This window comes from Dermacentor silvarum, chromosome 6, assembly GCF_013339745.2.
Source record: "Dermacentor silvarum isolate Dsil-2018 chromosome 6, BIME_Dsil_1.4, whole genome shotgun sequence".
Taxonomy (NCBI): Eukaryota; Metazoa; Arthropoda; class Arachnida; order Ixodida; family Ixodidae; genus Dermacentor; species Dermacentor silvarum.
Genome location: NC_051159.1, coordinates 116996485 through 117014515, shown reverse-complemented (window position 1 = coordinate 117014515; position 18031 = coordinate 116996485). Strand labels below are relative to the sequence as shown.

Here is an 18031-nt window from a genome sequence, read left to right as displayed (position 1 = left end):
CAACTTACACAATGGAACTATCTGTGCATCTGCGCACCCAATAGAACAATGTGCGCATCTGCGCACACAATCGTAGAACACTACAGTTTACATTCGCAGTTGTACCGATAAGAATAATGGGAACTGCAACGTCACGCTACCCAGACAAACTGTATATATCTGCATTGCATTACGCGCGTCTCGCAATGCATTCCCGGCCGTCACCATGGGTAGGCCGCGGGTGCAGCACACGGCAGAAAAGGCTGCCATACGCGAACGTTAGCGCGAGCGCAATCGTGCCCGTAAGGCCAATCCCGTGTATCAGCAACGGCAGAGCCTCCGACCGTCTACCACAGCGACCACAAGGCAATACTGTGTAAGTGTAGAGTCGTCCGTGAAAGTGTGAGTGTGTACGTGTAATCAATGGCTACATGATCTAAAATTCAGGCTTTGCAACTTAACGAAATGTGTCTTCATTCAACTTCAACGTTAAAGAAATACCATCCTAAACAAGCAATAACATCGCATATGCATCGTATCGGGTCGCTCAGCATTTCTTGGGTTCGTCGCGTGGTCGTTGGCTTTGGACTTTGATTCAGTTTGCATGGGCGAAAGCTTCGCGTTCAACCATCTTTCTTTAAAAAAGGGGCTCTATTTTTTAGCACTCTCGAAACAGCCGATAAGTCTATACGTGCCGCAATAAATAATTTGCCTTTATATCCGTATCAACGTGAGCAAGGAAAGATCCAGTGAAGCATGAGCACAGAACAAGGCACCTTGGCGGACATTGGTTCCTGCCTTGTAGATAATATGGATCCTTTCTTCGCGAGATAACTTCTCTATTGGAAGATTGCAATGGATTTGCAAGTCAAGTGAAGGCACACAAGTCAGTCAAATCAATCAGTCTAGTCAAGGCACTTAAGATCTTGCTACTGTCGTAGGCACTTGGCACAAAGATGTAAATGTAGCCGTCTTGGTTGAAGCGTGGACAGGTGAATCAGTCGATAAAAACAACCAATATTCAGTAGCACATGCAAGCGGGAACACGGATCGCTGTGGCTAAGTGACTGTGAAGAGGTCGACGGTTCGGTTCCAGGCCGCAACTGCTGTATTCCGATTCGGACTGATTGTGACAATGTTGACGGCTCAGATTTCGGTGCAGGCTAAAAATTCTCAGCTGTTCATCTATTCCAGTGCCTGCCACCATGTGGTGTTCTTCGTTAAATGCCCCCAATCCTTATCAGCGTTAAATCAGTCACTTCCCCAACATTTCCTGCCCTCCTTTTCAACAATGCCCGCTCGCAATACCTCCAGCACTTCTGAGTGTCAAGTGGTGCATTAAAGGCACTTCGTAACATCTCCCCAGTGCTTACAGACAGACGCTTTCGGCAGTGCACAGAACTTGACCGGTGCCAGTTCCCGACTCGCAAAGTGGGCCGTCGCGTTCTTTTGAAAGCGCATGTAGAACTGTTAACAAATGTATAAAAGGCTGAAAAGATGTGTCTCTTCCCTGGCTGTGCTCGCTATTACCTCCGACATCTACTTCTCGGTGACATTTACGTGGCTGTAAGCCAGGTGAGTTCCACGTTGACGATAGGCCAAGCGGTCGGCATCCAACCTTCAGAACTCAGGTGGAACTGACGAGCCTTCAATTTCTTAACTGCATAGAGGTGTCTTCTGCATTTCACGATTTAACGCGTGCTTGCAATTTTTTTTTCAAACGTAAACGGCCAGTCAAAGTGATTTTGTCTCTTATTTCCTGATCTGTGGAGAGTCACAATTTTGCTTGCAAGTGCATCAATAGAAGTGTTACCCCATGACCGTCTACTTTCTCATTGTATGAATAGTAGGAATAGTGGAATAGTTTTTAAAAAATTGGCAGCTTTTTTTTTCTTTTTCTTTTTGAGTATTTTGGCTATCCCCGGCCCCTGCTCAAAAAAAAAAAAAAAACACCACGCAACATCATCACCTTATATTGCTTGTTCAGTGCACGCCCTCTCTGCTCGAAAAAAAACTCCAGTGTGAGAACAGCTTGGTCTGCGCTGAGCACTGCTTACCACCACTCTCATCTGCTTAACGCAATGTCCAGTGTATATATATATATATATATATATATATATATTGCTTTAGTGCGGTAGCTGCTGCAGGCTCTTGACTAGCCGGTATACGTGCCTCGTAGTTGTCTTTCATAAGATCTTCCACAGGTTTTTCTTACGCTAAAAGTGTGGCCACTCCTGCGAGCGAACCACACCGCAGTGCACATAGGTATACGTCGGTAATGCTATCACATCACATGTACTCAGCGATTGAAACCTGATAGTCGGAGTGCATAGCTGCCAGCACTTTTTGCGCTACCGCTGGCTCTTGGGGACACCGAGCTGGTGCATTTTTTATCCCATGAGAGCGAGAGCCCTTGTGATCCATTGTGACTGCGCTCGGCCACTCAGCGATCACCCAACGCTCACCGGAGGCACAAAAAAGCACCGGCCGACATGCGATCCGATCGAGTATCGCGTTTCATTCGCTGAGCACTGTACATGCAGTGGATAGGGAGCATACATGCAAGCACCGTTTTAAAACGGCGCTTGCATGTAGGCTCCCTAGCAGTGTATGCTAGAGAACGGCCCCTTTCGGTAAGCAACGTCCTGTTCGGAATGCCTAGGACGTAATTATTTTATCCTACCAGATTTATCAGTGTATGTGCTTAAGGTGTGTGTTCTGTGTGTCCCTCGTTAAATGCACGTGAATTGTGACGTGCTGACCAAATATTACCCGTCGGGCGGGAGGCCCGCCTGCGAGCACTAATACGCATTTCCTACATGTTTGCTTAGGATATGTTCCTGGCGGATGCCGAAATGGTAAACGGGATATACAGAAGATCGAACTCGTCTTCGGGACACGGCCATCACTGGTGAGTAATACACTTCAACGCGACGTCTCACTATGAGACGCTAATCTCTCTGCATGCAATTGAAAAACCTAATTAAATTCTGCCGTTTTGCGTGTCAGAACTACGATCTGGATATTAGGTAAGCCGTAGTGGGGGTCTCCAGATTTATTTTGACCACCTGGGATTCTAACGTTCATCCAACGCACGGCACACAGGTGTTGGTGCATTTCGCCCCATCTAAATGTGGCCGGGATCTGATCTTATGACCTCCTGCTTAACAACGCAACGTAATAGCCGCAAAGCCACCATGGCGGGGTTTCGGGCTGCAAAACCCTGGACTACTATATGCCTGTAATATGGATCACTTAAAAAATAAGAAAAAACAGAAGCTTACTTCAGCGTAGTAGATTTCCAAGCTGACCAGAGGCAGACGGGGAGAGTCCCACATGCCGATCGGTTGCTTTTCCTGAGAAAAAAAGATTTGAATGAAGTCCATTTTACGTCTTGACATACGGTGCGACGCAGAGTGTACTTGCAGAGTGTGTTTGTGTTCTATGGGAAATATCGATATACTTAGAGAGATTAAATTTTGTTCTAGTGCTCACGGCGGACAACTTGCTTTTTATCACGCTCAACGATTGACTATAGCAAGTCCCTGCCACAGCCTGTGACGTGACGGAGAGATACGATGTCACAGGTATTCTTCGTTTATATTGTCGTTTACGATTGTCTTTTACTATTGCCCTTTCCTCTCTCTTCTTACCTTGACCGCTGGATACTTAAGGTAGTCTACCGACAAGGAACGCAGTTACGATGCCTGCGGTATTTTTTTTATTTCATTATCTGCCCCCCCCCCCCCCCCACCATCCCTCATTTCGTGTGTTTGTGTGTTTTTAACAAAGTCTGTCTACCCCTCTGGGAACACGATTTTCTTGCTCCTTCAGCACCAGGCTCGGCATACTGGGCCTTCGCGAATAGCAAACCCTTATTTTACCTTACGAAGTTTCTCACTCACCATTTGCTCACCTACGCACCATTCCCAGACGGTGGTGATATTCGCTCCTGGTGGCCAATCAGTGCGTCGGCCTTGCCACACGTTGCAAGGAATTCCTCGCTTGCGTGTCTGGAACGAAAGACAACCTCAGCGACCTTTTCAGCAATTTTACCGCACCGATTCCTGATAGCAAGAAACTTCAAATGGGAGGAGCGACTACCAACCAACTAGAACATATTGAAAAATTATAATAAGCGGTTCATATGCCTCTACGAAAGCTTCTAACCTGCGATAATGCATGGTCAAAACTAAATTTCGACGCAACTTTAACTAAGAAATTCGCGTTGCACGCTACGTAGCTCATGTGGAAGAACATGCAGGTCAAATGTATGTATCACTGCAAGCTCGCCATAAGCAAAGCATTGTTCCTGTATTTATCTCCTCTAGAGGAGCTTCTCAGCATACTTGCGCGCTCGTACTAATTTTCGGTTATGAATATATATATATATATATATATATATATATATATATATATATAGGTTCGATTTTCCTTAGAGTCGTCACAATTTATTTACAATGCTGTAACGAGTACGATTGCCCACTCATCACTACCTCAAATTTCATTTTATTCATTAAAGTTTCTCTCTCTTCCCCTTTTCTACTTCCAATCTTTTTCGGTTGTTCGACTCTGTTACCTTTTTTCGTTGCAGAGGTTTTGCTGCTTGCTTTATATGAGGAAGAACGAGCTCGACCCCTGGAGGTTTGTCAAATAATACGCCTATGAATTGGGCGTTGTCATTACTGGTATCACGTGTTTACGCACGGGACTGTGTGGCCTTTGTTCCCAGTAGCGCGTTCGATCAATATTGGCTCTACATAAAAAGCTTCTTCAACGTACACTACGTTGGTGGGAGTCCCCCCAATGCGGTTAGGTAAATATTGAAATTCTAGGCAGGACTTCAAAATTCGAATAGGTCCCTTATTTTTACAGTAAGCTGAATTAGTGTAAGAGAAATATGCAAGTACGCCTTGCATGAAACGCCGTACAGTAGGTATCGTATTATCCAAGGCCGAATGCAAGGCCTAATCTCTCCGCAGCCAGGCGCTTCAATTAAACATAGAAGAAAACGTACGTCATTCTTTTCATTTAGGCCAAACAAAACCGCAGGTGTTTGTTTTAAACTATTGTTTGCGCTGATGTGCTTGAGCCTGACTGCCCTCTAGCGCTGTGCCTCGAGTTTCCTGTTGTCTACCTTTTCATGTGACGTGCTGCGCTATTTCTACTTACCTTTTTCTTTAGAACGTACTTTGTCCGATCTGTGCCAAAGAAAAGCGTAGGCGAAAGAGTCGGTACATCCTGGAAGTTTATTATAGACTCCTTCATGAAGGGCAGTCTTCTCAGCGTTCTGCTTTGGCACCGCGTCATTCCTCTATTCAGGTGTTGAATGTCGAACACGAGTCCTAAGTTACAAAAGAGAAGAAAAAAATCAGAGCCCTTCCGCTTTGTGAAGACGGAAGACCAGCGAATCTGTTGGTTTTGTTTAATTATATTTTATTTATTTTTTCATTTGATGGTTATGTTAAATGGTTGAAAAGACACAATACATATGTATGAGCCACGCGTGATTTCTTTTTTTCCTTCTTTCTTTCCTTCCTTCCTTCTTTTTTTCTTTGTTTTTTCTTGTCCCTGGCTCATACCCACATATCCCTGGCTCATACCCGCATATCCAATGCGGGTATAGACCACACGAGATTTTATCAAGGCGAAAGCCTTATATGTCTCATCGTTCAGTCGATGTTCAACGTCCTTGAGCGAAAACCGTGTCGTCGAAGCCAGATTGTACATTTACTACTTACTTACTGCACTATTCACTTACGACAGCGACCCGACATCATGTCTTTCATATATGCACTCACGCAATAATTCTGATGGTGTACAGGTCACCGTCGTCATCGTCTTATATATGAGTAAGCAAGCAACGCTCCCTCAACAATTCTGATGGTGCGCGCGTCAATCAAGCAACGCAAGCCAGAAAGCAGTTTTTTTTATGATCCTGAAGTTTAAAAACGCTGCCACATGGTGGCGCGACGCGTCTGAAATTGTTGATCTACTTCTGGTTGTTGCCGGACGCGATCTCCTAGACCCTAGCCTATAACAGCGTCGCCGTAAAATTTCAAACATTTCCCCTGCGAAACTGCGCATGTTTCCTAGGATCGGCTATGAATGCGAGGTACAGATTTTCTTGTTCTACATAACGCATAGCACTTCGTTTATGAGCTTGCCATGTGACCGTGTAGGCATCGCCGCTTTCGTAACTAAAATGCGTTCATACACGCAACGCCCTGAATATGAACATTGTGAAGAGAAAAGCATGCTCAAAACACCCACGTGCTTTGCAGGAGTTTCGTAAACTGTGCCCTCGCTCAGTAAGGAAGAGGGAGGATAACAGAGTGCATACGTTGCTATTGTGGAACGGAGGTAGAAAGCATAAGCTGCGGCGTTCCTGCCTCTCCTTTCCTGGGAGAGAGAGAGAGGGGAGGCAGGATGGTTAACCAAGGTCTCACCCGGTGGGTTACCCTACACTTGGGAAAGGGGATAGCGGGAAGATGATAAAGTTCTCCTTTATCATCTCCTTTATCAGAGTCGCTATATGTACTATGAGACAAAAGAAATTTCTCGGCTTATTGTGAAAAAAAAAAACACTAAGACGAGGCACTCAAGGTTAGAAACAGACACAACTAAGCTCTCAACTCTTTGTCCATTCTTTATATAACTGACAGCCCTCCGCCGCCATCAACAAAACAACAAACTATACACTTGCAAGAAATGTGCCTACCAGCCTTATCAGGGGGGAAGATAATTATATTCTTACTCGTGCAAGTTTACCAACTTCCACATTAGCCTCCTGCTTCCAGAATAGTGTAGGCATCCAATATCAATTACTCCTTTTTTTCGATAACTTCCCAAGACACAGTACCGGCCATGGTGACTTACTGGCTATCACATTGCGCTACTAGACGCGAGGTCACTGGTTTGATTCCCGGCCGCGTTAGATAGGGATGAAATGCAAAAATGCTCGTGAACTTAGATTTAGGTGGACGCTAAGGAAGGCCAGGTGGTCAAAACTATTCTGTATTCCTTTGTTGCCCTTTTGAGTGGCAGTAACTGCGAAAATATGGCGACGATTTCTAAATGGGCAAGAAAGTTCGCGAACTCTAGCACAAGATTCAGAGGCTAATGTTCGATGCTTGTAAGGAACGGTAAAGCGAAGCGGAGCTGAACCCCTGGAGCGAAAACAAAGCTATGCGCAGTTGGCACATGACCGATCAAGCGCACATCGAAGCGAGGTAGGACCATCGTTTGACGGAGATTCAGCAGAAGCATGTGTTGAGTGTTTGATGTCTGATTCTTTCAGACAACACGCGTATGCTCTGGAGCGCTCACCGTGTATTCCTGAAATGATGCGGTTCACGGATTTCACGCCGTCTGGTAGGGCGAAATTGTTAATGTTCGACGTCTCCGAAGTGAAATCGATCCGGTAGAGCCTCTCTGTAGTGTCCATGCGAACCTAAGGGACGAAAGCAGCCTGCATTTGCATTAGTAGTATTCTCGTGACACACACAATAGTGTTTTTCACGTCCTCGTTGATCATTGCGCTTACGTCGTTCCACTTGTTTTAAAGTTCAAGCAACCACCCCTTTGCATTTCATTTTCAAAACCAGAAATTTAAACGAGCTCTTTATATGCATCCATAAACGCAAGTGTACTATTTTATTGGCACAGATAATATAATATAGCCATGAATGTCGAAGTGGAGACACCCCTGAACCACAAGTTAGAGTCACGCCAAATCAGATCAGTCTAACGTCGTTAAGCACAACTCCGGCATTCTTCACATACGCGTAGCATTCACTATCGTAATACTACGGAAAAGAGAAGCAGGGAACCTGTTAAGGCTTCAGAAAAAACTACTTCCCTTAATTTTTTTCTTCAAACGGCATGGTTGGAATGCTGAAATAAATATGTGGACAGCTCCGAGCATTAAGGCTTCACAAAACTACAAAGGACTCATCAAGCATACTGCCCAGCCTATACCTAGACAAACATTTGAGTACAGCGCGAGAGTAGGCCTTGAAGAAAGAAAAAAAAAAACGTTCCCGCATATTCTGACTCGCCACTACGAATGTGGTTAGCTTGCGTTATTACGAGCGTAAACCCCACCGCTAGCTTACATTACAGAGGAAAGATGTGTCACAATCCTTGGTTCTTAAATTTTGCATTATATTCAATTACCATCAGTAGTATACATATTTGTAGAAATGTGTGATGAAGACACTGCCATGCACCAGAAACACCGCTGGTTCACTCGCTTTGTAGCATGATTACTAGCGTTTCTAACTTGAAAGTCGTTTCTGCAAACAAGGTGATGCGCACGAGGTGAGACTTCCATGAACGCAACAAGGCATCCATAGTATTGGCACTTACACGCGAGTCAGCAACAGTCCGTCCATTTTTTGCGTCAAGCGTGACTTCCGCTGAGTAGCTCAGATAAGTGAGCGGGGAATCGTCGAGTTTCCACTCCTCAGAGACAAAGTCTTCGCAGTACACTCCGTCCGGGTACTGCAAGAGAATTTAAAGCACAAGCATATTTACAGCTCTTGCTCAAACGGTGCGCATGACTTAATACAAAAAGTTACAGACGCACTTAAGTCTCCTTACGTGCACTGAATGCGAAAACATTCTGACTCTTCCGCACGATACATTTCACTTGGTCATGTGCTCGAATTGGGCAGTCAGTTTTGAGGGTGGGCCACCAAAATTTTGGTGGTGGGCAAAGTCAATTTTGGGAGTGGACCAGGTCGGTTTTGAACGTGGGTGAACTCATATTTCGAATAGGGCAAATTCAATTTTGAGGGTGGGCCACTCAAATGTGGGGGTGGGCCAGGTCAGTTTTAGAACGTGAGCTTATTCAATTTTCGAATTGGCCAAAACAATTTTGGGGGTGTGCCACACAAATTCGAGGGGGTGGGAGGGGTGCAGGTCTTGTCAATTTTGGGAATGGTTCAGGTAGGTTTTGAACGTGTGTCTACTCAATGTTCGAATTGGACAAAGACATTTTTTTTGGGGGGGGGGGGGGGGGGGGGGGCATGACGTTCGTCTGGCACCGTGGCTGTTCGCCGTGAGATTTCGCCGTGCGAGCCGCAGTAGGTCCAGCGCCCGGAACTTGACGCCATCACTTGGCCACGTGGGTTTTCTAGCAATCAGATGTTAACGCCGGACGCTCGCCGGTTTTACGCTTCATAAAGCATAGAAGGCTTTCACCTTAAAATTAAAAATTAGTTCGTTCACTTACAAAAACAAGCGTATTATGTTACCTTTGTTTAGCAAGGGTTCTAAAAGATTCTCGTCAGGCAGAGGTAGAGCCCCCAAGCGGCCTCCAGCAGTTTATCTAGGCATTCTAAGCGCACGTCTACGTCCACGCCTCCTCACCTCCAGGTCTTCGGTGATTACCGCGTCGTGAGTGAAGTGCATTATCTCCATGACGTTGTACTGCTCGGTGATTTCGCTGCTGCTCTCGCCTGGCCGAGTGACCTTTTCCTGGCGACACATTCGGAGCTCCAGAGGAACATTTCGTTGAGCGGACATCGAGTTCCAGGCATTTTTCTCTGTAAAATCTGAACAGCAAGAGGAGGAACTGAGACTTTGTTTATGTGCTCTTTCGTAAGCGTTTGTACAGCTTTCTTCGTAGGTTCTCAGCACGCCGCACACGTGGCAGGAGCTAACTCCGCACCATTGAATGGCATTCGCTTTCAATTTTTGGCACGCCAAATATTAATGAGATATCTACGTTACTCGTCACATGTATCTTTCGGTATCGGCTGCCTTTAATACATTTCTGGCCATAAGCTCATTTTGTGCGAGTTTTTTTTTTCGTCCTCATTATGCAACAAATTAGAAGGCTTGTACGCTGCTTCGCGGCACAATATTCAACAGTTCAGTTGACCTCTCCCTCCAGCCGATTGGCCTTATTGGCCGGCAGAACAAACCACGAGGAAATTTCATCGCTGATTTGGCGGGAGTGTCCTCCGGTCGTGGGCAACGACACCGCCGATACTATGGCTTCCGAAGCACTGCGGCGTAATGGAAGGTCACGCCACGTGTCTCGAGGTCATGCGTGCCGATATCGAAGCTCAGCGCAATGATGCGTGGAGCGTGCTGGGTATTGTTTCGCGTGAGCTCTGTTCCGCATGGGCACGGAAGGAGAACGGCTGCAGAGGGTGCGCGGATTCCTCAGACATTACAGCTACACAAAGGCACTTACAGGCTTTTCTCTTGGGAGAAAACAATGTCGTTTCTAGTAATAGCAATAATTTGAGATTCTCTGCTATATCCGTTGGTCGACAGATGAAATGTAGGTAGCACATGCTACCTGCGATCGCTGACTTTTTCAATTTGCATGAAACTGCCTCCGCGTGAGAGGAATGTACACTAAAACGTCGATGAAGTAAGCTACCTTACCCCGAGATACAAAAAAAAGATGTTTTATAAGCGGAGTCTCACAAAATCCGCTGGCAATGGCCCCTCGATGACGCGAACGCTCCGGCAATCTGAGCGGTAGCAGACATCATTGATTGAGAAGGTTGAAAGACGTGCTCAGTATGTTGTGCAAACGGGAAGACTTGCAGATGATGAAGCACACAAAAAGACAGAGGGGGCAAAATAGTTCTAAATATATTAAATTTTCTGAGCGAAGGCGCTTACGTGGGCGAGCTGGTACGTGCGCCAGCTATGCTACGATAACGCTCTCGTTCACTCAGAAGCCCCTTCGTGGGCCAATATTTATTCACTACAGAAAGATCATCAACACACCCCATTAGTGCCGAAACATCGTCAGGTTACCTAGTGTGGAATTACGACGATCTAAAAAATGTGCATGCCAATCTTTCCTGTCAATCGCAGATGAATTGAAGTTTGCTGGGGAAAATTCTACCGTGCGTTCTAGCGCGCGTGTACCTAACGTCAATGATTTTTTGTCTCAACGCAGTGGTCATTCGGCTTCTGCTTCTGTTCTTGTAAAGCGGAGAAATAAATAAATAAATTATTGAATTACCTAATTTATTCATTTATTCATTTATTATTATTACTACTGGATGCCTCCTTGTCATGCAAAAGCTTTTGTTATATTCTATTTTTCGGCTATGGCCTGTTTTTACGTCGATGTTTTTCGCCTCTAACGCACGCGAATTTAACAATGGTCGACGCATGCGCCGATTATTTCTGTGCTCACGTTGGTTTGGACGGGAATTCAGGGCGCCGGCTTCTTTCCCAAGCGTATCAACCCTAAAGCAAGCCGAACGCCAGGCCGGGGTAACGCTTGTACTCTTTTGAACCAGTGGGTGCCCGGCGGTGGTGGGAATCGAACCCACAGCCTCCCGCAGCCGAGGCGGGCGTTCTACCAATTGTGCGAACGATTTATTTAGGAGAAATTGGAAACGCTGGCAACTCTTGTGCCGCTGGCTTCTCAGCAAACAACACATTGTTCAATAATCAAAGCATGATATGAAATGAGAGATTTCGTTCACAGCGTTAGTTAGTACGTAAATATCCGCTGGTGTATTTTGACCATACTCAGCCGTGGTGTTACGAAGTGCATGCTTACCGGTCCATACGGCTGAGTACACATCACGAGTCTCTATCACTGCACCACCGTCGTCCTTTCTTGTGACGGGAGTCTGCCGGTAGGTCCACGTGATGCACGGCTGATCCCTGCACGTTCCAGTGATCGGCCTCTCGTTGGACGGAGGCATGCTCAACATCTGGCGTACAGGGAACGCCACGGAACCGTTGCGACCCTTCAGTAAGTGAAAGTTAAACGTGTTCACCGCATCCGCGTTTACCCTTGAGCACTCTGCGAGCATAAAAAAAAGAACGCATGCACAGGTCAGTTTATTGAAAACGTCAGTGGCAAACGTCACTGTGTTCCTAACATCGAACCATGAAATCCCGCAGTCTGTGGCAGAGTTCCAGCTGTTTTACTGCTGGGAAGCAGTCGGTTAAGCAACCTTATGGCGACAAAAAATGAAGACGGACTGGCAGGGACGTTAATCAAGAACGCACCCGGTTGGCTGAAATATACTTGTGGATAAAAGTTGTAATTGTTCTAAGCATATAACACCTTCATTCGTGGTCGTAGTTCTTGTCCACAAATATTTCTCTTTAGAATATCAGTGACCTTTGTGGATTTCATAGGAATGTTAGCGAACAATCATGGATAAACAGGAAGAAAGACGGTTTCCTTAAGCAGTCTCTATCAAGGTGATAAGAGTCATTCGATGTCAAGGCTCAATTCAAGTAGTGTTGTGGGACTCATACTGCGGCCTCAAAATTTGGTATCTCCTGATTATGAATACGGCAGCAGTTCATCTCCGGTGTTCTTAGTTGCGGGCACTGTCTGTAGGTCAACCTGCATTTTCTACATAGCCCCTTCTGTCACGAATTATGATCGACTGTCGATAAGTGTATAAATTTTACATAATTTACTGCCGAGGTGCTGGCAGACTCCATTAAGAGCAAGTCAAAGTATTATAATGACTTTCTGCATTTTATAATGAGTCACTATAGTTACATAATGAATACTTACCTATTTATTCTACACTCTGTAATGATACCTTTCGTCATAAAAAAGGAATTGAATCTCTAGTTTGAATTATCGGCACGAATAATTATTAGTTGCAAGCTTTACTAAAAAGAAAAAAATATTGCGCAATTGCTACAAAAACGTCCCACGTCACACCTCCCGTCAAACACTGTAGTGCCTTCTTCAAAGCGATCTTCGGTAGCGATAGATTTCCCTCAGAAGTAAAATGAAGGTACTTCAGGTAATCAGAACGTTTAATTTATCGTAAGATTAGTCTTTTCGGTCTAACCCTTGGCACAACTGCACAAAAATGGCAAAAATAAGTCGCGCACACAAATGTGTACACTGAAGGTGATAGGCATAAAATTTTAGACCATTCTAAGCGCATAACGCCCGTTGGGTCCACGTAGCAGTCAGTATTACGTAGTACCTTCTTGTTGTTTCAAGATGGTCTAACGATGTAGCGGCGACTTCCTTCAATACGACTGGGGTTCTTTAGGCCGACACAAGCTTAAAAATGTCACGCAAGATCCCTTGATGTCACGCACTCTAAGAACGTCTACTCGAGGCTGTCAATTTGATTATGTAATATAAGAGGTATTATATTGGGCTGCAAGACAAGCGAGTACTCATGCCCGTAACTATAGTAAATCTGTTCGAGCTTGAAAAAAAATAAATACAAGCCTAATACGCAACAATACTGAAATCTGTAGCAGTTCGCTGGAGGATTAGAGGAGTAGGCGCTGTGGTTTAAACACGAAGTTCAGAAATAGCCCTTATTTTTTTTCCGCAACGACTGCGGAAGTACTCTGGAAAAAATAAGAGCATTTTTCCCGACTAAATGATTTTAGTATTTCCTATTAATATGAAGCTTGTGTTTTTTTAGTGTCCCTTTAAGGAGCGAAAAGAACCACCCTGACGCACTTACGTTTATCCTTGATCTGTACGCTCTCGTTGAGAGCGCTGTCTTCAATGAAGCGCACAGACTGCAGGATCCCGAGGTCAATGACAAGGGCCGCTCTGCTCTGCCCCGTCTTGGCATCCTCTCGGTAGCTCTCTCTGAATTCGGACGCTACTGAGGAATCGCTGGAGCGGGCCCCGGGTGAGCATTCGCTGAGGGTATAGGCTTGGCCGATTGCTTGGAACGAGGCAGGAAGTTGGCGCGTTCCTACGCAAACAAACGCATACCACGGTGTTGGTTTGATCCGCCGATCACCCTTGGCATGCCCACAACAAGCCTGATCTTGTTACATGCTACTAGACTTTAAGAAAGACAGTCGGTGTAAACTTGTCTATAAACTTGATAATCAGCGTACTCATCGTGATTTTCGGGCCCTGTTTTTCGTTCTGTCTATGTATGTAGCTCGGGTGCACGTTCTCCTTGTTTTCTGTCTTGTCTAGGACTAGTGCAAATAACTTTTTTTATCCCCCAGGTGAATAAATAACGCTGCCTCTATATTTTACAACGTAAGTTATCATTGCCGCTTTCGTCCGTTTTGGTATATCCCAGTCACGGGACAGTCACTGAGGGACGACACAAAAAATCAGTAGCCCCTCCCCTGTCGGGGAAATGGGGGTAAGCGAAGCTTGTCGTGTGTTTCTTCGGTGTTCCTCCGGACGAATTGCGCTCACGAGTACCACGTTGTGCTCGAGCGACAACCGGTCACACGCACTGCAGCTGACTCTGAAGTTCCGGTTGGGAAAATCGCGTGGAAACCTGTCCGTCGCACCGGGGAAGTTGGCGCTAGCGTTTTCGAGGCGTACCCCACCGTTGTCGGTTTCCTGGAGGGCAAGAATATGCTGGCGTTTGGCCTCAATATCGCGCTCCCACAACTCGGGGTCCGTGGTTCTTCGCTCACGTTTCGCCTGGGTTTCGGAAGCCCTCATGCTAGAATCGGCACGTCGACGGCGAGCCCTTTCCCTAGCGCGCTGATTCTGTATGAATTTCCATAAAATTGCGTCAAAATTTAACCTGTCCGTTACGTAAGACAATCAATGACTCATACCCCCTTAAGCAATGGCTCATACCCCCGTCAACGCGTCCTCCCCATTACGACGACAGAAGAGAAGTGATATTCTACGCTGGAAAGATTAGCGGCAACACAGCCAGCTGTGGAAGCAGACGACGACAACGAACGCGCGAGCGGTGGCACGAGCGCGTGCCGAACACGAGTGCAAACCGAGGGTACAGTAGCCACTGTACCGAGGGGTTCCAACGAGCCAGCTGCGGAAGAAGACGACGACGCTCGAGCCAATGCTAATGATAATAATTTCGTGAGTACATGAACGCCACCGAAATCTGAGTTATAACAAGCTTCGCTGAAAATCCCATGCATCGGTGTGGTGCGCGTGGTGCCCACGTGAGAGAAAAGGCGAAAAATGCCAAGCGTGTTGTGCCACCAAAGCACACGCTGCTGAGGCGGTCATTGAAATAAAGAATTGCTGCGGCTTAGCTCAGCTAACCCTGGATACTAAAATCGAAATCTTGGCTTTCTTTTTTTCGTCCAAAGCCTGCTTGTGTCTGCGGTTCTGGTCCGGCTTCCGGCGTTTTGCGAGCCGAACGGCTCGCTCTTCCTCAGTCTCCGATGCTAGCTTCGCGCGCTTGGCATTCCGGACCCTCTCCAGTGAAGCAGCTCGCCCGACGATATCCGCACGGTGGTCAGACGCCGCTTGCCGACGACGGCTTAAAGCCCCTCGCTCCCGCGCAACGCTCAGAGAAGGCCCGGCCTCCATGGCCAAGCTCGCACCGACCTTTTTTTTTTTTTTTTTTTTTTTCTGTAGGCGAGCGCGGTGCTCCTTCTAGGCGCGCGGCGAGTCACGTGGTCAGGCAGCGCCCCAGCTGGGGAGAGCGCATGCGCCAAGCCAGCGGCGGCTGCGGAGCTCATGGAGGAAGGAAAAAAACTAGGAGGGAGCGTCACGTGACAATCTTGAAGCCTAGTCATAAAAAATTTAGAGGAATGGGATGATGGGAAATAGGCCCTCACGTGATAGGCAAGCGGTAGATTTTACTCGGCTCGCTTCGGTGGCTTCGGTTTCGTCTGCTGCGGGGGTTTCGGAATATGCGCATATACTCGGCGCGGCAAACGCGCGCCGAGGTTAGTTCATGAAGGGATCCGTGTGGCAGTCGAGTCTTTGTAACGCACCGAACCACCACGCAGCTGGCCGCTTAATTAGCAGACAGGCGCCAAGGCTGTTGCGAACGAAGGCGTCGGCATTGCGCCCAACAACCCGGGAGGACCACCTCAAGGACGACTGGTTGCGTTTCGGGGCGGTTTCAGGGAAACGAGGAAACCTTTCGTCCTGCAAACGTGTGAAGGCAACCAAGCCGCCTTTCCGACGGCGATACGTCGCGTTTGGGGACGTCGTTTGGGAAACAATGATGCCTTTCGCCCCCGCAAAAATGTGTAGGCGATTAAGCGAGCGTACAAGGCCCGAAGCGACTGCTTTCCCACGGGAAGAAAATTCGTCCCGTATTGTGCCCAAGGATGCACTGGCGAGCCGGGGACTCCGAACATATTTAGCGCCGTGCCGGCCCATAGTTAAGGTAGACGGTCCCACTCAACGCGCTGTCGTTCTGCTCATAGTCTTCGGCCTCTCAGCAGACCGGCGAGAACTACCGTCAGCAAGGCGCACCTGCGTGATGAAGTGTTGTGTGCCAGGATGCCCTAACCGAACAGAAAATCGGCGTGATGGTCTGTCCTTCCATAGGTAAGCACAATGAACGTTTTTTTTTTTTCTCTTTAATTTATAAAAACGGAACTGCAATATTCGCTAGTGACTATATATGTATACGTGCTCGTGTGAATGAATTCACTGATGAAATAGTGAGATGTCCGAAAAAGAAGTGCATTATGATGTAAAACTTAGCAAACAATAAATTTGCCCTCGATATATGATAACACGAGAAAGGGAAATAGAAGTGTTCGTTCTGTGCTATATATATAAGTGCAAACAATTCAGTCGCACTGCTCTTTAACATGTTCAGTTGAAATGTTGGTGCAGATCGAGTAATGATCATTGACACTAAAATTATGCACTATAGGTTTCCAAGGCAGCGTGACCTGAGAGAAGAGTGGGCCCTAGCAGTGTGCCGCTCACCTGCGTGGGCACCATCACATTGGAGCGTTGTTTGCTCGGAGCACTTCAGCGACGGTGATTTTGCGAGCGGTACCAAAGGCCACGGTCACTTGATGGCTAATGCAGTACCATCGCTCGCGGGCCCCACCAAGGTTTGTGTTGCACGTGACACTACATGTCTGCTCAATACTACGTTTCTATGTCTTGGTTCGGTTCGGTAAAACTTTATTCATAAAATTTTAGAGGGTACGCTAGACGGCTGCAGGAGCCCGTAGATCCCGGCGCGATCTGCTCAGCCCGCTGGATGGGCCTCACTCAAGAGTTTTAGATTTATTTTATCTCTAACATTACTTGCAAATAAAATTAATTGAAATTGAAACTCATTACATGATAAAGGGATTCAAGTCATGCACTTACAATCAATTTTATGACTCTTTCGGTTTTCTAGAAAGTTGATTAGTCTAATTTTCATATTTACTTATTTTATTACTGTGGCTAGAGGCATTTCAAAATATGGTAAAATATAATATCAGGAATATCGCTGATTGGTCGCATCTTCATATTTATAAGGAATTGCGCAAACTTTTCCAAACTTCCATTGTTTTCCAAATTGCCCCCCCCCCCCCCCCCCCCCCCCCCATGCTAGGTCATTAAAAACTCTCATTTAAAAAAAAGTACTGCCTTAAAGCTTTCTAGATAGGTTGCAACAAGCATACTATAGAATGCTCTATATGCCGTGTTTTTACTTGGGCCTCCACACTGTGTAATCAATGGTGCCAATACAAGTCGGCAATTTTTTTCTAACTTTGTTATAAATTCCACAAGTGTTAAAATTACTTTCAGGAGAAATAAATGTTTTACACTAGCTACACTAGCTCCTAAAAAGCCACAAAGTGGAAATATTTATTGTCAAACAATTGCCATTTCCTGCTATAAAGATTATTCACTGAATTTTGTATGTATTTCTTGTAGCTGAAAACAATTAAAATTGCAATAGAACTATAATTAATTTAAGAAACCAGAAAGATTAGTCTTCACGTAACATTAACTTTTGCAATAGTTAATAACTAGAGAATATTCTGCACGTAGCAACTCTGCTTGTGTGTGTAAAGTTCAATCATGCCACAAATTTTTTTTTTTTCATAAAGAAATCTCTCAAGCTTGTACTTCCCATGTTGAGGTTAAGTACAGTTTTTTTCCAGAAGATATGGTGTTGTTCAACAAATTTTAAACAGTCAAATGACAGTTGAGATGAAGTTACACAGTTGTACTCCATGAATTTTTTTTTTTTCATAAAGAAATCTCTCAAGCTTGTACTTCCCATGTTGAGGTTAAATACAGTTTTTTTCCAGAAGATATGGTGTTGTTCAACAAATTTTAAACAGTCAAATGACAGTTGAGATGAGTTACGCAGTTGTACTTTAAATTACGGGTGTGAACATTATTTTAATT

General features: G+C 45.8%; 1 protein-coding gene across 6 annotated transcripts in view; it reads right to left on the bottom strand.

Annotated features, from left to right (window-relative positions):
• Positions 1-18031, bottom strand: part of LOC119455905 (uncharacterized) — an 82891-nt gene that overhangs the window by 37198 nt on the left and 27662 nt on the right. For 2 of the 6 annotated variants that reach the window (XM_049669408.1, XM_049669414.1), the window contains exons 2-9: positions 13431-13670; positions 11525-11773; positions 9355-9539; positions 8350-8484; positions 7309-7432; positions 5152-5324; positions 3885-3992; positions 3264-3335 (exon numbers count right to left, since the gene is read on the bottom strand). In XM_049669408.1, the coding sequence (XP_049525365.1) occupies positions 3264-3335; positions 3885-3992; positions 5152-5324; positions 7309-7432; positions 8350-8484; positions 9355-9539; positions 11525-11773; positions 13431-13670 (1286 nt within the window). The remainder of the gene's footprint in view (positions 1-3263; positions 3336-3884; positions 3993-5151; positions 5325-7308; positions 7433-8349; positions 8485-9354; positions 9540-11524; positions 11774-13430; positions 13671-18031) is intronic. The other 4 variants (XM_049669409.1, XM_049669412.1, XM_049669411.1 and 1 more) reach the window with 4 other exon arrangements.